This window comes from Palaemon carinicauda, chromosome 38, assembly GCF_036898095.1.
Source record: "Palaemon carinicauda isolate YSFRI2023 chromosome 38, ASM3689809v2, whole genome shotgun sequence".
Classification (NCBI taxonomy): domain Eukaryota; kingdom Metazoa; phylum Arthropoda; class Malacostraca; order Decapoda; family Palaemonidae; genus Palaemon; species Palaemon carinicauda.
This window is the reverse complement of record NC_090762.1, coordinates 12,095,329-12,121,175: the sequence shown is the minus strand read 5'-3', so window position 1 is coordinate 12,121,175 and position 25,847 is coordinate 12,095,329. Positions and strand designations below refer to the sequence as shown.

The 25,847-nt window shown below is 40.4% G+C and overlaps 1 protein-coding gene across 4 annotated transcripts in view; it reads right to left on the bottom strand.

The window, feature by feature from the left end:
* LOC137630428 (ADP-ribosylation factor GTPase-activating protein 1-like) overlaps window positions 1-22,315 on the bottom strand; it is a 159,765-nt gene extending 137,450 nt beyond the window's left edge. For all 4 annotated transcript variants that reach the window (XM_068361891.1, XM_068361893.1, XM_068361892.1 and 1 more), the window contains exons 1-2: window positions 22,145-22,315; window positions 10,141-10,308 (exon numbers count right to left, since the gene is read on the bottom strand). In XM_068361891.1, the coding sequence (XP_068217992.1) occupies window positions 10,141-10,308; window positions 22,145-22,300 (324 nt within the window). In that variant the 5' untranslated portion in view covers window positions 22,301-22,315. The remainder of the gene's footprint in view (window positions 1-10,140; window positions 10,309-22,144) is intronic.
* Window positions 22,316-25,847: the final 3,532 nt, after the last annotated feature.

Here is a 25,847-nt window from a genome sequence, read left to right as displayed (position 1 = left end):
AGCAACGTCCGCAACAGGCTCAGCATCAAGGGTTTGACCAGACCCGTCGGAAGGCCCTGCCAAGACTGTCGACAATATCCGAAGGGAGTACCTCTGGTATTACCGGCGACTGTTTGACCGCAGCCCCCAGCTGGATCAGGTCAAACAGGGATTCCTTGGAGGGCGAGCCCTTAAGCCCCAAGGAAGCCCAAAGCTGGAACAAATCATTATTAGAGACAGTTTGGTCATATTCATTAAAATCCATAATATCCTCCCCCGGAGGAGAAGAGGGAACTGCCACGCTAAGGGAGGCAACGCCCTCTCCCGCACCCCGAGGTCGGGAAATATCACTGGGGCCTGCGCTACAACTCGACGGTCTTTCACGAGAGACCGATCGAGTGGGAGCTTCGGAGGAGGTTTGGGCGGCGGAAGAGGAGTCCTTAGAGCCTTCCTTCTTCAAGGTTACCCCTGAAGGAGAACGGTCTCTCTTAGACTTCTTCTTACGCCGACGGCCGAACTTCTCCCACTGGGAGGCAGACCACTCCCTACACTCACTGCAAGTATTCTCTATCTCACACCGTTGACCTCGGCACTGCGGGCAAAGGGTGTGAGGATCGGTGTCCTCCACTGACATGAAGGTCCCACAAGGGCGGCCAGCGAGTCCAGGGCACTTGCGCATAGCAATGATAACGGACGAGGCCAACCACCAAACACACAGAACTAGAAAAAGCAAAAAAAAAAAAAATTAAGGCTGTCAATAACGAAGATGAAGACAGAAACGTCTGCACTTCGTCCGAGCAAAAAGTGAAGTGAGACAACTCGCCAGTGTGTGGGGGGGAGGGGTAGCAAGCTACCCCTTCCCTACCCCCTGCTAACTAGCGCGGGGGTAGTTAAACCTCGTTAAAAATCTAATGGCTCATCATTTCAACTACGCCAAAAGTAATACATACATACATACGTATACCAAGGCACTTCCCCCAATTTTGGGGGGTAGCCGACATCAACAAAGAAACAAAAACAAAAAGGGGACCTCTACTCTCTACGTTCCTCCCAGCCTAACAAGGGACTAAACAGAGTTCAGCTGGTACTGCTAGGGTGTCACAGCCCACCCTCCCACATTTCCACCACAGATGAAGCTTCATAATGCTGAATCCCCTACTGCTGCTACCTCCGCGGTCATCTAAGGCATCGGAGGCAGCAGCAGGGCCTACCGGAACTGCGTCACAATCGCTTGCCATTCATTCCTATTTCTAGCACGCTCTCTTGCCTCACTCACATCTATCCTCCTATCACCCAGAGCTTCCTTCACTCCATCCATCCACTCAAACCTTGGCCTTCCTCTCGTACTTCTCCCATCAACTCTTGCATTCATCACCTTCTTTAGCAGACAGCCATTTTCCATTCTCTCAACATGGCCAAAACACCTCAACACATTCATATCCACTCTAGCTGCTAACTCATTTCTTACACCCGTTCTCACCCTCACCACTTCGTTCCTAACCCTATCTACTCGAGATACACCAGCCATACTCCTTAGACACTTCATCTCAAACACATTCAATTTCTGTCTCTCCATCACTTTCATTCCCCGCAACTCCGATCCATACATCACAGTTGGTACAATCACTTTCTCATATAGAACTCTCTTTACATTCATGCCCAACCCTCTATTTTTTACTACTCCCTTAACTGCCCCCAACACTTTGCAACCTTCGTTCACTCTCTGACGTACATCTGCTTCCACTCCACCATTTGCTGCAACAACAGACCCCAAGTACTTAAACTGATCCACCTCCTCAAGTAACTCTCCATTCAACATGACATTCAACCTTGCACCACCTTCCCTTCTTGTACATCTCATAACCTTACTCTTACCCACATTAACTCTCAACTTCCTTCTCTCACACACTCTTCCAAATTCTGTCACTAATCGTCCAAGCTTCTCTTCTGTGTCTGCAACCAGTACAGTATCATCCGCAAACAAAAACTGATTTACCTCCCACTCATGGTCATTCTCGTCTACCAGTTTTAATCCTCGTCCAAGCACTCGAGCATTCACCTCTCTCACCACTCCATCAAAATACAAGTTAAACAACCACAGCGACATCACACATCCCTGTCTCAGCCCCACTCTCACCAGAAACCAATCACTCACTTCATTGCCTATCCTAACACATGCTTTACTACCTTTGTAGAAACTTTTCACTGCTTGCAACAACCTTCCACCAACTCCATACAACCTCATCACATTCCACATTGCTTCCCTATCAACTTTATCATACGCTTTCTCCAGATCCATAAACGCAACATACACCTCCTTACCTTTTGCTAAATATTTCTCGCATATCTGCCTTACTGTAAAAATCTGATTCATACAACCCCTACCTCTTCTAAAACCACATTGTATTTCTAAGATTGCATTCTCTGTTTTATCCTTGATCCTATTAATCATTACTCTACCATACACTTTTCCAACTACAGTAGGGTCCCGAATTATGCGAGAATTTGGTCGATGAAAGGCCTCGTGTAATTGGAAATTCGTATATTTCGAAACACATCATGGCGGCAAACAGCAACCTACCCGTCAATTTTTTTTTCACTCCATTTCTAGCTTTCTAGCTATATATATATTGTATATACACTGTGTGTGTGTATGTATGTGTGTATGTATGTATGTATATATTATATATATATATATATATATATATATATATATATATATATATATATATATATATATATATATATATATATATATATATATATATATATATATATATATATATATATATATATATATATATATATATATATATATATATATATATACTGTAGCTTTTATCTTAACAATACTGTAAGAAATCCTTCTTATAGATTTTTTTCATAAAATACTGTACAAAATTTCTTTTATGGATAAATAAAACAATAAAAAGTTGTTAAAGTTTTGATAATTTTATATGACTAGTATTTACTACTGTACTATGCATAGCTTACTGTTTTCAGTATTTTCCGAATGATGTAGAATTATTTCCTATAGATACAAAAAACAAAAAAGGGTTTTCAAGGTTTGATACAGTACGTATCTAGCAATAGTTAAAAATTACAGTATAGTACTGTATATCCATGATGACACTCCCACACGTAAACACGGCCAGTAGGCGCAAGTGTGCACTAGGCTGCTGTACGATAATCACGCTTTTTTTGCCCTGAGCGGTCATTTCACTAATGATAATTTGTCAAAGTTAATATAATTTCTTTATGCTTATAATTCGTAATTATAGTTAAAAGTAGGGATATTAATTAAATGGTTGAGTAAAAAAAACAATTAATACTACTATTATTTAATTTCAAATGGCTACATAATACTGAATATTCTAATGGGTTCTTTTTATCTTCAATCGTAAATCTTACGCCTGGATAAGCAACAAAAGGAAAGGAATAGGTCTCTCTCTCTCTCTCTCTCTCTCTCTCTCTCTCTCTCTCTCTCTCTCTCTCTCTCTCTCTCTCTCTCTCATATCGTTTCCTGTATAGTTTTCAAATATGTTCGTCATACATTTGTACATTATTTATCCACTTTATTCTCTCTCTCTCTCTCTCTCTCTCTCTCTCTCTCTCTCTCTCTCTCTCTCTCTCTCCTCTCTCTCTCTCTCTCTCTCTCTCTCTCTGCGTTTCCTTTCCCTTTATAGTTTTGTGAAATTTCGTTGTCCAGTCATTCGGTAATGAGAAGTCATTTTCGCTTTCGACATCGAAAGAAAACTTTGTTTCTTCAATATACTCATCACTGGAGGATTCAGAACTAGTGCTCTCATTATCAAACAGGTTATCATTATCAAATTCCACAACAAGAATATCATTTATTTCATCTAAAGAAATAACCTTCCTCTTTAGACCTTTCATTACAAAAGGAACAACAAATAACCACTTATGCATGAACGCCCGAGCGCACTGATAGACCAGTTCAAACCAGAGTTTTGTAACATCAAGCTACCTTCAGAAAAATAGTTGCAAGACAGTCCCCATATGCTGAGAGTGTTGCCAAGTGGTGATCCTATACTTACTATACGAGTAAAGTAACATCACGAGACTGACGGCTTGTAAAAGGCAATTAAAGTCATGAACGGAATATACAGTTGAAGGCGGTACCGAGTAGATCGTGGTGAACGGTTTATCACGTGGGTGACGCTTAACAGGTTAAAAAAAAACATTTTATATAGTTCGGTATTTTCTCTATCCATCCTCTCCCAGAAAACCTTCAAATGTGAATTATCGGAATGTGTGCAGATCTTGGCAGTGCGATAACTAGTTAGCGACTGAGAATAAAAAAAAATAAAAAGCCCGATTGACGATGCTGATGAAGAGGATATCGAATACCGATTTTTCCCTAATTGATTTTTTCTACGTTCTGTCTAATCCAATGTACAGTACATTCTTATGTAAAGGGCGAACCCCAACATTTCTTGATGCTGCTACACTTTAATTATAGATATTTTACCACCAATTTATAATCTTTATTTATAATAACATCTTTAGTAAAAGCTCTTCAATATCACTTTCAGGAGTAAATGCGTTTAAGATCGACGATGAAACGTAAAAAAAAACGTTTTCCTTTTAAGAAGGCGTTTTTTTAGGGAAAAAAAAAAACAACACGAAATAAAATTGCTCATATTTCATATATTTTGATTTTCTAAGGATAAATAAAACATTAATTATAACATTATTATTACATAGTACCTGGTAAGATATCTTTTGCCGCAAAAGTTAACCTATAGACAGATGTTAAAATTGGTTAGCGAGTTCGTTATGATCGGCGATGGAACGTACTAAACAAAGTAATGGGTTTGGTTGTGGTGACATGTTTGGCAGTAGCATGATATAAAATAGTCTTTATTTTGATGGTTTTTAATTTAAAGTTTAATGAATAAGGATTTTTCACCATAATCACAACATAAGTATAAAAATTAATTAGTACAAATATGGAATATTATACATATAGGTGTTGGACAGTTAGGCTAGGCCTAGCGACAAGTTCACACAACAGATGGGCAAACCTTAACATTTTTCATCCAAAACTAGTCTTAAAATGTTTGAACAGAAATCTTTCTCTCACATTCTCCCCCCCCCCCCCCTTCTCAGACATCGGGGAACCATCACCCCCCCCCCCAATACAATTAAGAAAACAATAGATTTCCTACGCTTCGCGGTGCTTGACTCGCGGATTTAGAATGCTCCTCGCAAATACAGGAAAATTAATTTTTAAAAACTATCGATCGCGTAATTGAGGAATCGCGCAATTAGAACACGTGTAATTCGGGACCCTACTGTACGCTTAACAAACTAATACCTCTTGAATTACAACACTCATGCACATCTCCTTTACCCTTATATAGTGGTACAATACATGCACAAACCCAATCTACTGGTACCATTGACAACACATAACACATTAAACAATCTCACCAACCATTCAAGTACAGTCACACCCCCCTCCTTCAACATCTCAGCTCTCACACCATCCATACCAGATGCTTTTCCTACTCTCGTTTCATCTAGTGCTCTCCTCACTTCATCTATTGTAATCTCTCTCTCATTCTCATCTCCCATCACTGGCACCTCAACACCTGCAACAGCAATTATATCTGCCTCCCTATTATCCTCAACATTCAGTAAACTTTCAAAATATTCCGCCCATCTTTTCCTTGCCTCCTCTCCTTTTAACAACCTTCCATTTCCATCTTTCATTGTCTCTTCAATTCTTGAGCCAGCCTTCCTTACTCTCTTCACTTCTTTCCAAAACTTCTTCTTATTCTCTTCATATGAATGACCCAATCCCTGACCCCACCTCAGGTCAGCTGCCTTCTTTGCCTCACGTACCTTGCGCTTTACTTCCATATTTTTCTCTTTATATTTTTCATACTTCTCTATACTATTACTCTGCAGCCATTCTTCAAAAGCCCTCCTTCAACATCTCAGCTCTCACACCATCCATACCAGATGCTTTTCCTACTCTCGTTTCATCTAGTGCTCTCCTCACTTCATCTATTGTAATCTCTCTCTCATTCTCATCTCCCATCACTGGCACCTCAACACCTGCAACAGCAATTATATCTGCCTCCCTATTATCCTCAACATTCAGTAAACTTTCAAAATATTCCGCCCATCTTTTCCTTGCCTCCTCTCCTTTTAACAACCTTCCATTTCCATCTTTCATTGTCTCTTCAATTCTTGAGCCAGCCTTCCTTACTCTCTTCACTTCTTTCCAAAACTTCTTCTTATTCTCTTCATATGAATGACCCAATCCCTGACCCCACCTCAGGTCAGCTGCCTTCTTTGCCTCACGTACCTTGCGCTTTACTTCCACATTTTTCTCTTTATATTTTTCATACTTCTCTATACTATTACTCTGCAGCCATTCTTCAAAAGCCCTCTTTTTCTCTTCCACTTTTACCTTCACTCCTTCATTCCACCATTCACTGCCCTTCATGCTGCCTCCAACAACCTTCTTTCCACACACATCACTTGCAATCCCAACAAAATTTTCTTTTACTAACTTCCACTCCTCTAAATTGCCAGTTTCTCTTACTTTCACTTCGTCATATATCATTTTCAACCTTTCCTGATATTTACTTTTTACCCCAGGTTTTATTAGCTCTTCAACCCTCACTAGCTCCCTTTTACATCCACCTACTCTATTCCCCCATTCTTTTGCTACAACTAATTTTCCTTCCACCAAAAAATGATCAGACATACCGTTAGCCATACCCCTAAACACGTGCACGTCTTTCAATCTTCCAAAAATTCTTTTAGTTATCAACACATAATCCATTAATGCCCTTTCTACTACTCTTCCATTTGCCACTCTTACCCATGTATACTTATTTTTATCTTTCTTTTTGAAAAAGCTATTACTTATCACCATCTCTTGCTCAACACACACATCTACCAGTCTCTCCCCACTCTCATTTTCACCTGGTACGCCATAGTTCCCAATGACACCTACTACCTCTCCAGCGCCCACTCTTGCATTTAAGTCACCCATGACAACTACATAATTTCTTCTACCCAGTCCTTCTACACACCTAGTTAATTCATTCCAGAACTCATTCCGCTCTTCTTCACTTTTCTCACTACCTGGCCCATACGCACTGACAAACGCCCAACATTCCCTACCCAACCTAACCCTTACCCACATTAACCTAGATGATATCTCCTTCCATTCCACTACTTTACCTGTCATCCATTCACTCAGCAATAACGCCACACCCTCTCTCGCTCTTCCCCTTTCAATCCCAGACACTCTACCAGACATTTCACCAAACATCACTTCACCCTTTCCTTTTATCTTCGTCTCACACAAGGCCAATACATCCATCCTTCTATTCCTAAACATACTTCCAATTTCACATCTTTTACTCTCTATCGTACTACATCCACGCACATTCAAACACCCCAAAACTAGAGTGCGGGGAGCAGTCACTCTCCCCCCAGCTCCATCTCTTTGTCGATGTCTCACAGGAAATAGATACAGGAGAGGAGGTTCCTAGCCCCCTCGTCCCGTCCCTTTTAGTCGCCTCTTACGACACGCAGGGATAACGTTGGCGCTTTTCTTGTTTTTATGCCCCCGCGGCCACAGGGGGCCGAAAGTAATACCCTATGTAAATAGCGTGGTTTGTATTTCGGTTACGGAACAAATAGAAATTTCTTTAAATATCCAATTCATTTCCATGAATAAAAATTTCTTTAAATATCCAATTTATTTCCATGAAACTTATCTTCAAATCAAAAAGGCTAAACAACACACTTCCCAAGCAGCGGGAAGAGGATAATTGCCTCTCTTGGTTCCCGACCTTCGCTTCCGTCATCGGCCTTTCCTCAATGAACTTCGGTTCGTTTGTCGCCTGCAAGGGATTGTTCTCGATCTCCTCCTGAGTATGTGTCGCCTCACGAGGGTCACACTTCTCTGCCAGAGCTTCCAGCAGCATTTCATCGGCAGCATTCTCAATATCGTCGGGCATCTGAGCAGATTCCTCTGAAGAGGAAGACTGCAGAGGCGATTAATGAGCTGATAGAAGTGTTTGGCGATTTACGTTCTGCCAGACGATGGCGAGACGGTTGAGCAAAAGAGCGTTGGGCAAACGCCTGGATTGATGGAGAATGTCGAGACGAGATTGGAGACTGAGGCGAAGATCGACGATCCTCGAGTAAGCAACTCACTCGTAGCTGGGTGTGAAGGCTGACTGATGAAAGACGATTCAAGTTAGAAGTGATTCGCTAACAGGTGGGCGAACGCGTTCTGAAGAAGAACAACACGATGGTCAGGGAACGTTCAGAGTTACGGCCGAACGCTGGTTCATCGAATGACGGATGAGCGATTCCCGAGACAGAGCAGGCGTCGAACAGCCACAGATGGATCAGCAAGCTGACCGTAAGCAGATCTCCAAAGAGGAGTCTCTACGAGTGCCCCTTCACTAAAAAGGGGAACCTCGCAGGAGAGACAAGCGATAATGAATGGAAGTTTTCCCTCGAGAGGGAGAAACAAGAGCCCAACACCAGGGGAGGAAAACTCTCCCTCGGAAGTGAAAGAAATCTAACCTTTGGTAGTGGACCTCCAGGCAGCACTCTAAGCTTCACAACAACAAGCCTTGTTCAAGTTGAAGGTCTGCATTGAGTGTTACCTGAGAAAACGTAGCCGGAGATAGTTCCTCAAGGTTAGAGAGTTCATCAGGAGCTGCCACACGTGCAGGAAAACAGTTAAGTGATGGCACAGTGATAGCAGATTCCCCCAGAATGAAAGGCACAGCTCCCCTACGTCAGCTCTAACAAAGCCGAACGAAGAAGACTGGCAACGCTAAACGAGGAAAAACAAAACAAATTATGTCACAAAAAACTCCCTAGGGAGGAGCACCTAGATGCAGACGGGAAAGGTGTCCACCGAGAGACCAGACACAAATTAAGGACTGCACACTCCCTTCCCCGCCCGACATAAATGGGAGAAGGAGACTGGCAGTGTAAAAAACTGTAACAAAACAAGAGTTACAATTAATTAAGCTGAGAAAAAACTACTCGAGGGAACCACAAACCCTCCAGTAGGAAGGGTGTTCCCCACAAAGACGAAGCTGAAAAGTTAAATTACAACAGCTATAACTTTATTTAATTAATGAAGAAAACCATTCAGAAGTGCAACCTAACCCGCAAACGGGAAAGGTATTATCCCCGCGGAGAATTCTGCTGACCGCCCACAAGTGAGCAGCGATGACCTCCAGAAAGAGCAAGACCGAATTTAAGCTCCGAAAAGGGCCACACTCCCTTCCCCAGCAGATTTCTTCTGAGGACACGTAGAGGGGAAGGCGACGATAACAGCCAAACGGAGGAGTCTCCAAACGTTGACAAATCCCGAGTCGGCGGCCGGGTTTCACGGAAGGCCATCCACCAAGGAATGCCCAAGGAATAAAGGTTGGAAAGGAAGGTTCTCCGTCCTTAAGAACCTGCCGTACTACGCTGTCACACACACAGCACAGTGAAAAGAAAACCTGCAACATATATATAAAAACATTAAGTATGTTTTCATATACATTTAAGTTAAAAGGCAAAGATTAATGGCAGTCCAAAACAATGCGAGGAGGAAGAGCGTTAACAACCACTCTCCATCCGAGCCAAAAGCAAAGTGAAGCACAATCAAAGGTGTAGGTGATAGGGGTGGGTAGGTAGCTAGCTACACCCATTACCCACCCCTCCAGCTAACTAGCGGGATGGGTAGTTAACCCTAGCTAAATTCTAATGGCTCATCCTTTCAGCTTCACCGAAAGTAATACCCCTATAAGTAGCGTTGGTTTGTATTCCAGTCATGGAACAAATAGTCATTTAAAAATTAAATCCAAAACTAAGTAAAACTATTAACAAATGTAATGGCCCATCACCTATGGAGTTAACTTAGTGTTAAGAACCAATGTTTGATGCATAAATATCACTCACATGGTAATGCTGCACCCATTTTGGGATCACAATTCTTTGGTTAGTTATTTGGGTCAATAATGGTTAAACAGGACACAATCAAAAGATATCTATGGCTACCTTACTCTTCTACAATAGTCATTTACTGTATGACTTATACAACTTATTTTTCAGTGCATAAAAAGCAATCCAAAAATATTCAAAATACAATACCTTCATCTTCTCCAGCTCTATATCTTTCCATTTATCCATAGTTATTGAGCGAACAAAAGAGAGATGAACACCAAGGCCACGATGCTTCCCTGAACATTCTAGGCAGATCCATATTCCATAGGTTACTGATGCCCATTGAGGATTATGGGTTCCACACTCGAAACATTGCTAGAAAGAAATATGTATATACATAAATGTTACCATTAGCTATTGGCCATAAGTATGAACATTTAGATTTGCAGGTGAATTTGAATATAGTTAAATATAACATGATTCTTATAAAAGTCTACAGGATAAGAAAGAATATTTTTGATGAAATTTTATGGACCAAGTACAAATCAGTTCATGAATCTCGATATAATCCAACATACAGTATATCTATCTCATATATGTGAATATTAAATATGTATCTAAAACCACAAATGAAACTTCCCGAATTATAGGATAAGAACAAAAAAGGAAACTTACTTTTTCTTATGAGATAATATTTGTAAAGAACAACATACTGTATTGATTAAAGCATACACCAAGTTATTCAGGCAAGCTTCCACAGAAGCATTCAACACAACATCTATAATATTATTATTGCAATAGTTATCATCATCTAATGAAAGTTTGTTTTTCTTGTAAGTCTTTTTGACTTGACTCTTGATATGATTCTTTCGATGTTTTGCACGGCAGGTGATTTTAGTTTCAATAAAAATTAGCCTTACTAGGAATCCAGTTGCTTGACAGGTGTCCTAACTGCCTATTGTTAGGTGATATACAAAGAATAAATGGATAGGAAAAAATGCAAGAAACCTTGGGGAATAATATAAAGTTTATTGGACATGGGAAAATGAAAGAGAAAATGGGGCACCCTTAATAGAAGGGTCATGGATGTCTGGTGGTTTATCAAGAAGTTACAATTTCCTTATCCTTCTTTATCTTCCTCAAGTATTGATTTTAAAAACCATCCTTACTATTCTCTCTTCAGTTGAAGTGGCTATCCTGGAGGATATTTAGCCTTGCATGGTGTGTTGGCTCCACCATGATGACTAATTCTATCGGAAATGTTATCTTTAGTTTCTGTACATATGTCGTCTACTGTACAGTATTGCAATATTTGTGGACTACATACTAATATTCAGGACCTTACAGTTACCTCCAGACAGTACTGTATATTTTTTTATGAGCAGAAACTTTGGTTTCTCAAATAAAGCACTCATCCGAGCTTCTTATTCCAAGTTACTTTGAAACGGGATGCCATTCCTAAGACAAAGGGAACGGCGGTGTATAATAGGACTGAATATCCCGTTTTTCATAACTCTTGCTATGAATGCGGATGTCATAAGATTCAGGTAATAAAAGTTTGTGGCAGGCGTAATAATGTCTATTTGTGTTCACTCTACAGGAATCCAGACTTGGATGATTCTATTTTCTATTGCTTTCTTACAATTATGACTAAGATACAAGATGATAGCAAGGCCTCTTTTGTTCTTGTTGGCTATTTCAACGCTCACCATAGGAAGTGGTTAAATTCTGTTTCTTCTACTGATTGCCATGGCTTAAGAGCTTTGGACTTTACCTCTGAATCAGGCTGTGAACAATTCATAAGTGAAGCTATTCACAGGTCATAACTGCTTGGACCTAGTACACACTAACTTCCCTGGTGTTATAACAAGTAATGTTTGTTCTTCAGTTGGGACATCTGATCATACATTGACTTTAGGAGTTCAAACTAAGCAACCTGTCCCTGATGTGTCATAATCATGTGAGATTTATATAAAAAAAAAATCTCAAGCAGACTGGAATGGCATTTTAAGTGATCTTTTGAATTTGAATTCCTCACAACTGTATAAAAGTGTTGAGCCTAAAGTTCTCTTGAATGAGAATCTGGTCAACATTACTGATAGGCAGCATCTTTGGAAAGTAACACATTAGATTTGACTTGGAATGACTATACTCAGTTAGGAGCTATTGCTCAGAGTTTATGCTTCAACATAAAAGAAATGGACCTTTGATGCTTATGGAGGTGTAGACCCAAATAGTATTTTCCTTTGTTATTATAAAAAATAAGTTTGGTTATTTTCCTCAAGTTAACAAGAATAGGTTCTTTTAGCACTTATTGGAGTGATGATGTTACTTCATTATGTAAATGTCAGTGGTAACTTAGCTATACTCCACCACATTCCAACACAATTTTCATAACTCCAGTATTACCTAAAGTTTTTGAACGACTTTTAGCAAAACATCCAAGTACCGTAGGAACTGCATGCTGAAGGTTATCATTTGCTCCCTGGTTTGCAATTTGGCTTTTGTAAACACCTTGGAGCACAAGATGCCCTTCTTATAATCTCCAGTGCTGTACTGAAATCCATTAATTATAGTCAGAAGTTGATATAATTAGCCCCAAATTTGGTGCTGCCTTTGTGCTAATCATGAGGCTCTTGTTTTCAAACTCAAACAGTTGAGAGTAGGTGAGACATTTCTTAGCATCATCATTGAATATTTGATTAACAGACTGCATAGTATTTTTTGATGGGCATCATAGTAGGCATAGAAATGTGATACTTGGTATTCCTCAAGGTAGTGTTGTTGGCCCATTACTTTTCATACTATATACTGTACACAATTTGGGGTTTGGTCTAGGTAAAGTTTCTTGTATATGTACATGATACTACCCAGTTTGCTTTAATTTAACCTCCTGAATCTAGATCTGGCATTGTCGAATTTCATTATAGAGATCTAGCTAAAATTAGTCCATGGTGCAAATTATGGGGCATGACGTGAAACACTTACAAAACTTTAATATGATTGTAAGTAGGTTGAGGACAGTTGCTCCTCAACATCCAGATCTCAGCATTGATAATGTTTCTTTAACTCTACAAAACTTTTAAAATTTCTAGGTGGTATTCTTGGCAGCAAATTTAATTTTGCATAACATATTTGGCCTGTTTCTTCTGCAACTGCACAAACAATTGGATTATTGAGGAAGTCTTAAGATTTTCAGTCAGCTATCTACTGTATTCTGAAGTAGTTTTAATCTTTTCATTCTAACTTGTTTCAATTATTGTTCTCCTGTCTAGTCTTCAGCTGCTGAATCTCATCCACACTGGTTTGACATGAATTTATGGTCTATTTAATTTCTTATTCATGACCTAGATATTAATATCTGGCACCATCGTTCAGTTTCTTTGTTATGCATGTTGAATAAGATTTTTTCATAACTGACCATCCTTTGTATTCAGTTCTTCCCAGACAGTACCATCCTACTAGTAATACTAGGTTTAGTCAATTCTAATAGTTATACCTTCTCCATCAAGAGCCTTAATACTATAGTACACAGTTTTGTATTAGTTTTATTCCAGCTGTGATCAAGTTGTGGAATGTTCTTCCAAATCATAAAGAGAATGCTTTTATATTGAACAGGGTGACACAAGTCTTTTATAGTTGAACCAGTACATGAATGATCTATTTTAATGCTGTTACCATTCTTAAAATATTTTATATTAATTGTTTATTATTTCTCTTGTTTATTCATTTATTTCCTTTCCTCACTGGGATATTTTTCTCTGTTGGATATCTTGGGCTTATAGCATCCTGCTTTTCCAACTAGGGTTGTAGCTTAGCTAATAATAATAATTCTCTGTCCAGCATATTAGTGATAGGCTCATGCGCTTACAGTTGGTAAAAGATTAGAGAGTATGGCATATGCAACACAGAAAAGTTACAGTATAGTGAAGAGATGGAGGAATTCATACGGAAATGAGAAAAATATATAAAATGAGTTCTAAGGGTTCTAATGGCTTTGAAAGTATATATGGAAGATGTGTTGAAGGAAGAAACTTGGAAGGCAAAAGATTGTTAAAATTAGCAGAGCCTATGATTCTGATTTTTTTTTAATGACAAATTTGGAAGTAATATGACAAATTCATAGATAATTTGTATTTTTCCTAACTATACAAACCTTAGCTATTTAATAGGGTATTACTTTTGGCGTAGCTGAAATGACTAGCCATTAATTTTTAACGAGGGTTAACTACCCACACCGCTAGTTAGTGGGGAGTAGGGAGGGTAGCTTGCTACCACTCCCTCTCACACACCTGTGATTGAGCTCACTTTGCTTGGAGGTAGGACTTCAAGGGGGATAGGGTTGGCGGGCAAATTTGGTTAAGTAGCTAAGGTTTGTATGATTAAGAAAAATACAAATTATCTACGAATTTGTCATATGTTCCGTAACTGGAATACAAACCACGCTATTCAATAGGGGTGACTCACCCATTAGGAAGGGTGGACGTCCCAGCCAATCTGGCTTTTTGGCTTTACCCGGGTGCTCCTTATCTGAGTGTGTTAGCACTCAAGGAATGAGTCCCTGCGCCTCGCTAAAACCTTGCTACGCAAGGTTCGCGGTCTACGCAATCTGTGTGTGAAGGTATGTAGAAATGCGACTCGTCCTAGAAAGTTATTCCGAGTTCTTTAGATGGAAAAACTGTGCACTAGGACTTTCCCAATACCACCTCGTCAGGGTATGGGGACGTAACAGTATTAATCTTAATACTAGGTACACAAGGGAGCATGGTTTACCTGCAGTGGTTTGAGGTCAGCTATGAAGACAACCCAGGATACTGCTTTCCCCAAGAGAGGGGAGAATGAAGAAAAGAATAAGGCCAGTTAAACCTTTTCATTCATGCAGACTAAACCCAGGTTACAATCACCTCAACCTTCTGCTACTTGTCCAATAAGGAGCTTGAGGTTTTAAACCAGTTGTAGTGCAGCCACCACAGGACCGATAAAAAACATATCAAGTCTCCTGTGGGTCACATCTTGCAGGTAGTGGGATGTGAACGTGTTCTGACGTTTCCACACCCCAGCTTGAGGAACCTGCGTCACTGAGTAGTTTCTTTTGAAGGCCAGGGACGTAGCTATGCTCCTGACATCATGTGCTCTGAGGCGACGTGACGGAGGAGGGTCTGGATTCAGTGCATGGTCAATGACCCTGCAAATCCACGCCGAGATGGTGTTCTTGGTCCTTCCTGTGCTGACGAATAGTGCTGACACACGAGGACGGGCTGCGGCTGTTCTCTTGAGGTATAGCCTCAAACTCCTTACTGGGCATAGTAAGATATGGTCTGGGTCATCGGTTACAGTACGGACTAAAAATCCGGAAGGAGTCGAATCGAGGATCCGCTACTCCCGGGTTCTGAGGCTACAATAAACTCAGGGATGAAGCTGAACGTTACCTCTCCCCATCCCCTTGAATGGGCGATGTTGTGTGAGAGACAATGAAGTTCACCGACTCGCTTGGCCGAGGCCATAGCTAGCAGGAACACCGTCTTCCAAGTCAGGTGGCGATCTGTTGCCTGGTGTAATGGTTCATAGGGAGGTCTCTTAAGTGACCTGAGAACTTGAACCATGTTCTATGGGGGAGGTCTCACTTCTGACTGGGGGCAGATAAGTTCATAACTCCGTATGAGTAAAAAAATTCCTAGCAATGAAGAAATGTCCATTCCTTTTAGTCTCAAGGCGAGGCTTAAGGCCGAACGATAGCCTTTCACTGCCAAGACTAATAGGCGCATTTCTTCACGCAAATACACAAGGAACTCCGCTATTGCTGGAATAATAGCATCGAGTGGAGAGATACCACTTCCACGACACCAACCCCAGAAGACTTTCCACTTTGCCTGGTAGACTGCTGCTGATGATTTTCGCAGGTGTCCAGACATCCTGATCGCATCTTTTTGCGAAAATCCACTCACAGAGAGGAGATGCTGGATAGTCTCCAGGCGTGAAGTCATAGCGAAGCTACGGCTTTGTGGAAGATGTTGGCACGTGGTTGTTTGAGTCGATTCAGTCGTGGAGGGAGTTCTCTTGGAGGCTCCGTTAAGAGTTGCAGAAGGTCCGGAAACCCTTCTGTGTGATGCCATAGCTGGGATATGAGGGTCATCGAAAGACTGACCGATGTTCTTGTCTTATTGAGTACCCTCCTCATCAGACAGAACGGGGGAAAGGCGTAAATGTTGATGTTGTCCCACCGTTGTTGGAAAGCATCTTGCCAGAGAGCCTTGGGGTCTGGGCCTGGGGAACATTACAGCGGGAGCCTGAAGTTCAGGGCTGATACAAAGAGGTTCACAGTCGGAGAACCCCACAAAGTCAGGACTTTGTTGGCTATTAGATGATCCAAAGACAACACAGTAATCACTATCTGAGATGCTCTGCTCAGGTTGTCGGCGAGCACATTAATTTTGCCCGGAATGAAGCGTGCCGATAGTGGTATCAAGTGGATTTCGGCCCATCTCAGTATCTTTACTGCTAGATGGGATAGTTGCTGCAAAAAAGTACCTCCTTGTTTGTTGATGTAGGCCACTACTGTGGTGTTGTCGCTCATCACCATCACAGAGTGACTTGGCAGGAACTGTTGAAGGGCCAGAAAGACAGCCTTCATCTCTAGGAGATTTGTGTGGGGGTACTTTCCTGACTCTGACCAGAGGCTTGAGGTTGTGTGGTGCAGCACGTGGGCCCCCACCCTTTTTTTGAAGCGTCTGAAAATAGCATCAAATCCGGGGGGAGGACAAGAAGGTCTACTCCCTTTCGTAGATTCTCATCTCTCACCCACCACTGAAGGTCTGTCAGTTCCGCAGGTCCCATGGGGATAGGGATGTCCGGGGAGTCATGAGCTTGATTCCACTGCGACTTGAGTCGCCACTGGAGGGATCTCATCCTGAGGAGACCATTGGGAACTAGATGGGCCAGCGATGAAAGGTGACCGAGGAGACGTAGCCACGATTGGGCTGGAAGTTCTTCTCATCTGAGAAAAGGTATTGCGACCTTTCTCAGCCTCTTTATCCTGTCGTCTGATGGGAAGGCTTTGTGGAGAATGGATTCTATAATCATGCCTAAGTATACCAGTCTCTGAGTAGGAAGCAGAGAGGACTTCTCGAGATTTACCAAGATCCGCAGATCCTGGCATAGTCTCAGAAGTTTGTCTTGGTGTTGAAGAAGGGTTGACACCGAGTCTGCTAGGATTAGCCAATCGTCCAGATAACGGAGGAGACGGATGCCAATCCTGTGTGCCCAAGATGACACTACGGTAAACACTCTGGTGAAGACTTGTGGTGCTGTGGAACGACCGAAGCACATCACCTTGAACTGGTATATTCTGTTGTCTAGGCTGAATCTCAAGTACTTCCTTGAAGACGGATGGACTGGGACCTGGAAGTACGCTCGGCAGAATGATGGCGCGCGCAGGAGAATCATGGCGAGTGCACGGGCGCGCGGTAGAGTGTTGACGCGCGTCCGCGGGAAAAAGATGGCATGCAGGTGAGCGCGCATATTCTGGCGAGCACTGGCGCACTGGTAAAAGTTGGCGCACAGGTGAGGGTGGCAACGTGGATGTCGTCTCACCTACATATTTGTCCGCTGGAGAGTGATAGCGCGCATGTTTCTGTTGGCGCGCAGGTGATGTAGGGCGCACGTTGGTGCGCAGGTGATGTAGGGCGCACGTTGGTGCGCAGGTGATGTAGGGCGCACATGTTGGTTCGCAGGTGATGTAGGGCGCACAGGTGAATACTGGCGCATAGGAGAAAATTAGCGTGCAGGAGAGTGCTGGCGCGTAGGAGATCATGGGCGCAGGGCACATGGGCGCAGGGCACATGGGCGCAGGAGAGCGCTGGGGCGCAGGAGATCGTTGATGCACAGGAGAGCGTAAGTGCGCAGTGGTGTGCTAGCGCGTGGGCGACCATGGGCGTGTGTGCGCATGTGTGCACAGTAGAGCGCTGATGATCAGGTAACTAATGGTGCGTAAGCGCATGTTGGCGTGCAAGCGCGTGAGGCTGCTGCCGTCTGTGAGGGCAAGCAGGTTGATTGGTGTGCCGATGTTTTGTAGACTGACGAGCTGGTGGTGAGCACTGGTCTGAGCGCGTGGTGCGCAGGGCGAGAGTGATGGCACGCAGTTGCGCACTTTGAAGAGCTAAATTAGGCTCAACAGGCGACAAGAACGGCGATGGAAGATCGTCAGGCCTGTTGGATGGAAGGTTGACATGTCTTTCAAAAGGACGACCATCCACCGAAAGAGATCGAAAAGGGAGACCTCTAAAGCGAAGAGGAAGGCGAACCTTCCAACAGATGCGCCCTCTTGGGGCTGTTGGATCAGCAAGCTGACCATCAACAGTCCTCTGAAGAGGAGTCTCTGTAAGTGAACTACCCCGAGAGACAGAAACACTAGCAGGAGAGACCAATGATGAACTTGGTTTCCCCCTCGGAGGATGGTCAGGAACGGGGGAAACTAAGTCGGTAGCTACAGTTGTAAAGTTTGGAGTGGCAGAGGAGATGGGCGATGCTGCATGAGACACCTCTGACACAATAACGTCAACAAGAGTCAGGGGAACCACCTCTGACGGCAACGATGACTGCTTAACAGAAACACCCATGCGGATGAACTGCATCAGGGCTTCCTTGGAGGGCGAACGTGCGCCCCAAGGAAGACCAAATCTGAAACAGGGAAGTTAGTGACAAGGCTTCACCCGCGGGGAGAAGTGGTGCTGCTTCGCTAAGGGGAAGCAACTTCATCTCTCGAGACCAGGGGTTGGTCGGAAATAAGTTGGTCTACGCTATTACTCGACGGTCTCTCGTAAGAGACCGACCGAGTAGGAGCTTCTGAGGAGGGTTGGGCGACGGAAGAGGCCTTGGGTTTTTCTCCCTTCAAAGCAACCTTCGAAGGAGAAATATCTCGCTTGGATTTCTTCTTCCGCCATCGCGAAAACCTCTACCACTGGGAGGAAGACCACTCCCTACACTTGTTGACTATCACACCGTTGACCTCTGCAGAAAGGACAAAGAGCGTGAGGATCAGTCTCGACCGCCGACATATATGTTCCACAAGGGCGGCCGGAGAGTCCAGGGTAGGTGCGCATGGTTGCAAAAGTCAACTTCACACACACTAAGAGAAAACAGAATGGCGTTAAAGGCTGCCAAAAGTCGGCGAGAATGAAGAACGGCAATGACCGATCACCATCCGAGCCGAAAGCAAAGTGAGCTCAATCACAGGTGTGTGAGGGGGGCAATAGCAAGATACCCTCCCTAACCCCCCACTAACTACCGGTGAGGGTAGTTAACCCTCGTTAAAAATTAATGGCTCATCATTTCAGCTACGCCGAAAGTAATACCCCCACTAAATGGCGTGGTTTGTATTCCAGTTACGGAACAAACTGCAAGTTTCACTACTCAACAATTAAAATTGTGCCCAGCATGCTGTTCACAAACAGGGGGTAAAACATAACCTTCCAACTTCATTGGCGGAGGTATTAAGCTACAAAGCTATCAAGGCTAACCTACTATACATAACACAAAGTTTGGCATAATGAAATTCTAGAAATCTAGCATTATCCATATAAAGATGGGTTAATATATTATACTTTAATTTTTAGCGACACTTAAATTTGCTATAAAAAATGGATGAGCGCTGCCTATTTTTTATTTTTCTCTGTATGACTAATGGGGGGTAGGGCATAATAACTTACGTATTGATCAATAAAAATGTGAACACCATTCCATTGTTCAAGTCCAATTTTGGGAGATGGATTATGAGTTACTGTGCATGTGTTGTTTGCATTCGCTTTTGGTAGCCTCATGTAATCATTAGCTGGCTTTTTGAGTATTATTATAGAACAATACGGGAATAACTTTACTAATTAAGAAATGGGGTTATAGAAAAACTCCTGTTTTCTTCAAAAATTACCTTTAGTTCCATAGCAAATGAATAGTTCATAAGATATACCCTAATATATACTACAGTAATAAGGGCCTCCCAGTAGGAACAGGGTTTTGGGTGGGGAAAATTTATTGGAGAATTGATAAATTATGGTAAAACTAACCTTTCCTTCTGTATATATTATTCTCTTGGACACATAATAAAACCACGAAAAAATGCACAAAATATGGGGATCATCGTCCTGATATATCCGTTTCACTCTTTTGTTTACATTTTAGAAGTCAACCGTATCAGCTCCCCTTTGTACGTTTATGCAGAGTTTGTTGTGCGATAACGACTTTACACTTACTCTGCACAGGTCCTCCTTCCACTTTCTTTCTACCAATGGAATTACGCTTGTTCGTTCATTTGTAAGTAGCTCCTCCTCCTACCTTCCCCTACCAAACGACAAAGTTTGCCCTACTTAGGCACATGCGTGTGGTCAAGCGTGACATAGGCAGTTCTGACACACTCCGTTTTTTTTAGGACAACTCTCCAGTTCCTTAAAAGCTACGTTGCTTGTCAGGTGTGCGTTATGGAGCCTAGCATAAAAAAATGTAATGGCTGCTATTATGGACATTTCGATGATATAGCCAAGTTTCACGGAGATTATCATGGTACTCCTGGTGTAGTGAATCAATTTTTAAAAGCTCATTGTGTTATCCCTCAAAGGGGGGTTTGCAGCTAGGTCTGTGACCTAGGAACTACTAGGTTAGGTTATTTGGGTTTGCTAGGTTTTGTGGCCTTTAACAAATCTTTAAAGTGTTAAATTATCAAGTCTTACCTTGTTTTCGTACACCCTAGTTGTCCTGACTTGTTCTAATTTTAGCCCTTTTTGAAATTCAAAAGCTTCCAATTATTTATGCATAAGTTCCTGGATGCTGTTTTACAACAGCCTTTCCCCACCCACTTCAGTTCCATCATTACTGTCACATGAAGACATCTTCAAGAGGTAAATTTATTCTATTTTAAAATCTAATGTAATTCTCTCTGATTCTGTACTTGAATTATGTTTAAAACACACTATGTTCACTATATACCTATTGTTGCTAATCTGAAAGACAAAATTACTACTGGAATAATGACCCATATCGTTGGCGTGAGCAGCATATCTAAGTAATGCTTGATAAAACAGACGCAATGATAATGTTTAATTGCGACTGGAGCAAGCCATCCCAGAGCAAAAACCACTTGAGGGTCATGCTATAAATTACATGTAATTAGGACACTCAATTTCATGCCACTTACATGAGCCATATATTTTTCAAACCAATTATTTTGTGTTTACAATGCATTTTTGTCAATTACCATTACCGCAAAATACTCATTTTTGGAGTTTCCCAGCCCTAATTTCCCGGTTTCCCACTGGGATCCCCCAAATTGGTTTTATATAGGGGAGGTAAGATAATTCATCAACGGATGGTTTGCCACAATATTCAGGATAAGAAATGGACAAACCACACGAAAATTAGTAAGAATAGGAGCCTTTGTATATCAGTGGCCAGTTTCTCACAGGTTAATTAAAAATGGACATCAAATAACCTAAAAAATTCTCTCATAACCAAACCTACAAGCCCTGTCCTTAACTATTTACCTAACGGGGGGACACAGCCGTATTCTAGGTTAGACAATAATACATACAGGTGGCCGCTATCATACATACAGCCCGATAATTCATCAACGGATGGTTTGCCCCAATATTCAGGATAAGAAATGGACATACCACACAATAATTAGTAAGAACACTTCATGGTTCATGTATTTGGCTAACTTCAGTTACAGGAAAATCTTGAACAAAAAATTACCAAAAAAGAAATATTACAATAAAATTATCATTGCCTAGCCTAGGGTACTGTAATTAAGTACAAACACCAAGCCTAACTAGGAATAATTCCGATCTCATATTTTTGCTTCTTTGTTTCCATGTTTAATTGTCAGCCAATACGAAGCTGTCAGCTGTGTGTGTTAGTAACCAAGAAGTTTTCTTAAATATATTGACCCTACAATATGTTACCTCATTGTAGGCAAGTTAAATAAGATACAGACTACATATTTATTATAATGAACTGTCAATGTATCGGAACAGTTAAAATACGGCCTCTCATACGTCCCAACATGAATCTTCGTTCAAAAAAGAGGTCAGGTCTTCAAGATAGGTGAGTGGGTCAGGGTTAACTTACGATAATATGAAGCATAGACTTACACTTTTCAATATAACAAATCTGAACATTTTTAGGATCTCGTTTACAATTTCCATTTGAGAGAACAATAACTTACAGTGTTTTCATCTTTCGGCTTAATTTCAGCTAAGACTCTGCGGGTTCTCGGACTTGCCATCTTGACAAACTCCCTCAAAACATTCACATCTGCCAACACAGATTGTTTACTGTCAGCTGGTATATTCAAGCGAGCTTCTTCTACACTACAATTCATATAATAATATTTCAAATTTTCATCTAAAACAAATGAAATATTAATAAAAACAATTGTATAATCTTCAAATTTTCATAAATACTTGATTTGAATAAATTAATACGAAAATTACTTCCGCATAACTACGAGTCTTTGTTGAAGATTTGCGTCATTATTTTACTTTTTGGCATTAATATTTTACACTTTTCTCGGCGAATTGTAGTAATTTTCCCCAAAAACTTTAGTACAGATTAATATGCTTATCAAATTCAAAATTAATAAAAAATGACATAATTTGATTCACTTAACAGGAGTTTCCTTTGGGAAAGATAATTAAACAGTTACATATTCTTACGAATATTTCAAAAGTGGTAACCCTCAATCACAGCTGTTTTGTGAGGAAGACCATTAAAGTTCTGACGTTTTGGTTAAAACATTGCGTAATCAGTGTTGTAAACTACCTTGATAACTGGTATCTCTATCATCTTAAATTATTATTATGACCAATTTGCATGTGTTTGATAAAAAAAAAAAAATCGTTAAGCCTGGGGAAGAGAATTGCAACTGTCTTGGTAATAGCTAAACCAGTTTTTCGTTCTGTGAATTGCAAATACTTCATTATATATCATACGTGACTTAAAAGATTACCAGTATCAGCCAGTATCTATAATTCATATCCTTTCACAATGAGGATATTAAACAAAGTATTCTCAGATGTCCTAACAAAAACATAATTGCTTCATAAACAATATTATACAATTAATAAATCACGACGTGCCCTATATATATATATATATATATATATATATATATATATATATATATATATATATATATATATATATATATATATATATATATATATATATATATGCGCGTGTGTGTGTGTCTTTTCAAGGTCTAGGCACATGCTACATTCAAGGTCCACAGGTTTCTGGGCCTTGGATTGACAGGGGACAGTGTTCTACTGAAGGTCACTTGTGTAAAACTGTCTGCATCGCAATATAATATCGTTACAAATGTTTAAGCAGAGTTCAAAACTTCACTAAAACATGGAACTTTTAGTTTTCTTAATTTAGGGCAAAATATGGCATACTACTGTCGATGGATTTTTAATTTCTCTTAGTGTAAAAAAAAAGAAAAAAAAAACAGAAAAAAAATTAAAACGTGAGTTTATAGAAACAGTAAATTTCCGATGAAACTATTTTCTAATGTAAAAATAACATCACAGTAAATATTGGACAGTAAGTAGCCCTTTTGAAAAATAATTAAAAAAGAAGACTGCAAAATTAAGTGCGCCCTATGAAATATCATATATCACACTAGAAATTTCGTCTATTGGAAAATTAAGTGCGCCCTATGAAATATCATATATCACACTAGAAATTTCGTCTATATATTTTTTCTTTATTTCCCCCTTTGAAAAGGAACAGCAACACTGCTGGGCGAGGGGAACCCTGAAGTAGAGCTCGAGAATGGGTAAAGCTTGGTGGATGTAAATGTATAAAATGTGTTAAATCGAGAATTAAATGAACAGAACTGGGTGTATAAGAAAATGCTGTGGCCATGATCGTATACGACCGACAGAATGGAAAAGAATACCAGTGGTAAAAATGTTTTTCTAAGAGTGTGAGTCCGTCTTTGTGTGGATTGGGAGAATCTGGAAGGGTATGAAATAATATGCAATAGGTGGTATTTTTGACAGGTATGGAGTGTCTGGAATCCTGGTGTAACTTAAAATAGAAAAAAGTCTTACGGAAACGAATTAAGAAAGGGACGTAATTTTGAAGATGAAATGCAGTATAAGTACCCTTGGAATAATAAAAATAACTCGGAAAGGGGTTTGTTATATTGTGTGCAACTACAAAGGGTCTGGGTAAGCAAGTTTATGGAGTAGCAATGAAAGTGGCCTTTACCATAGCTGATCATCACTTAACAGAGATGCAAGTTGAATTAAATTTGATTTTAGGTTAGAGAGGGCGAAAATGGTGTACATGTAGTTAAGGCGAGCAAGATTTACTGATTAGATGAAATAAAAATATTATCAGAAACCAATAAGAATGGGCTTGGTTCAGAGAAGAGTAACAGCTATCTATATAATAATAATAATAATAATAATAATAATAATAATAATAATAATAATAATAATAATAATAATAATAATAATAATAAACATGCTCTTCGCACTCCCCAAGAGAGATTAGTTCATCAAACAATCAGCTGGGCTCAACAAGGCACTAGATGAGTTGGAAGACCCAGACCTACATGGCTGAGGACTATGAAGTATATATATGAAACAGAAAAGTGAAAAACCAGATCATGGTTCATTCAGACTGCCCAGGATACACATCCGAGCGGGGCTCTTGAAAAAAGGCCGTAGTTCCCAAAAACCAGGTCATCATCATAAATTCTTACAGCGCCAACATTGTAGGAACTGCATAGCGGCCTGATTACATTCGTAGAGGTACAAATCTGTACCGATTGGCCCCTTTTCACACCCAGGACCTACTTGAAGAAGGTTGGCCAAACGATGGTCAGTCATTTTTCTTTCTTTCTTTCTATCCCGTCAACTAAGCCATGCATGACCCGACCCAGTCTCGTGCGTTCTGATAGGACGTAGTATGTAGTCCATTGTCTGGAAGGGATGACAACATGAGCACCACACTTCATGATGTGACAGCCTTTCCAACTCTAGCTTTTGCAAAATTAAGAATAACCCAATCCTTTCAAGAGAGGTTTTTCCAAGAGGAAGAGACTCACGTGGGCCCTGGATGGAACTCGAAGCTTTCTCCAGGGGTACAAGTAAATTAAAAAAAAAAAAAAAAAAAAAAAAAAAAAAAAAAAAAAAAAAAAAAAAAAAAAAAAAAAAAAAACAGGTGAAATGAAAACCACAAACAAGCAAATCACCATTATTGTGTGTTATTAGTAGTCTTTCTAAATGAATAGGGAATTATCGTTATATACTAAAAATGATAGTGGTGTATCAATCAGTGTCTCAATAAACTAAATGTTTACATTGTACGTCCTTAAATGTCTAGTTTTTAAAAGACAGGAGCTAAGATTTATGACTTTATTATTATAATATTTAATAATAGCAGTTTCAGTAATATTTATTTTAACTGTTACTACAAAGTTTGTCATTCAAGAAGACAAACAGGGCACTTGCATTTGTCCTGTCTAATAGCATAACGATGTTATTTGATACGGTTATCAAATAGTTCTCCAGTTTGACCCAAATATTTCTTATCACACCCAGCACATACAATCATGTAAATCGAACCACTATTCATTATGGTATTCCTTACCGTTCCCGACCTCTTCATAAAATTTACCTCAAACATTTTCAACTTTTTTAAATAAGAAAAAAAAATCACTGTATAGTAGCGCCAACACATTCTGATTCTTGAAAGGATAATTATTCTTATTAGAATAAAATATATCTTTCTTATCTTTCTGTAGACTAGTTAATTAAAAACTTAGGGTATTTCAATTTAGTTCCTGGGTCATAAATTCTACAGGAATCTGCGTCTATATCTTTGGATATTTTCTTAAATATTTCTCTCGCGCA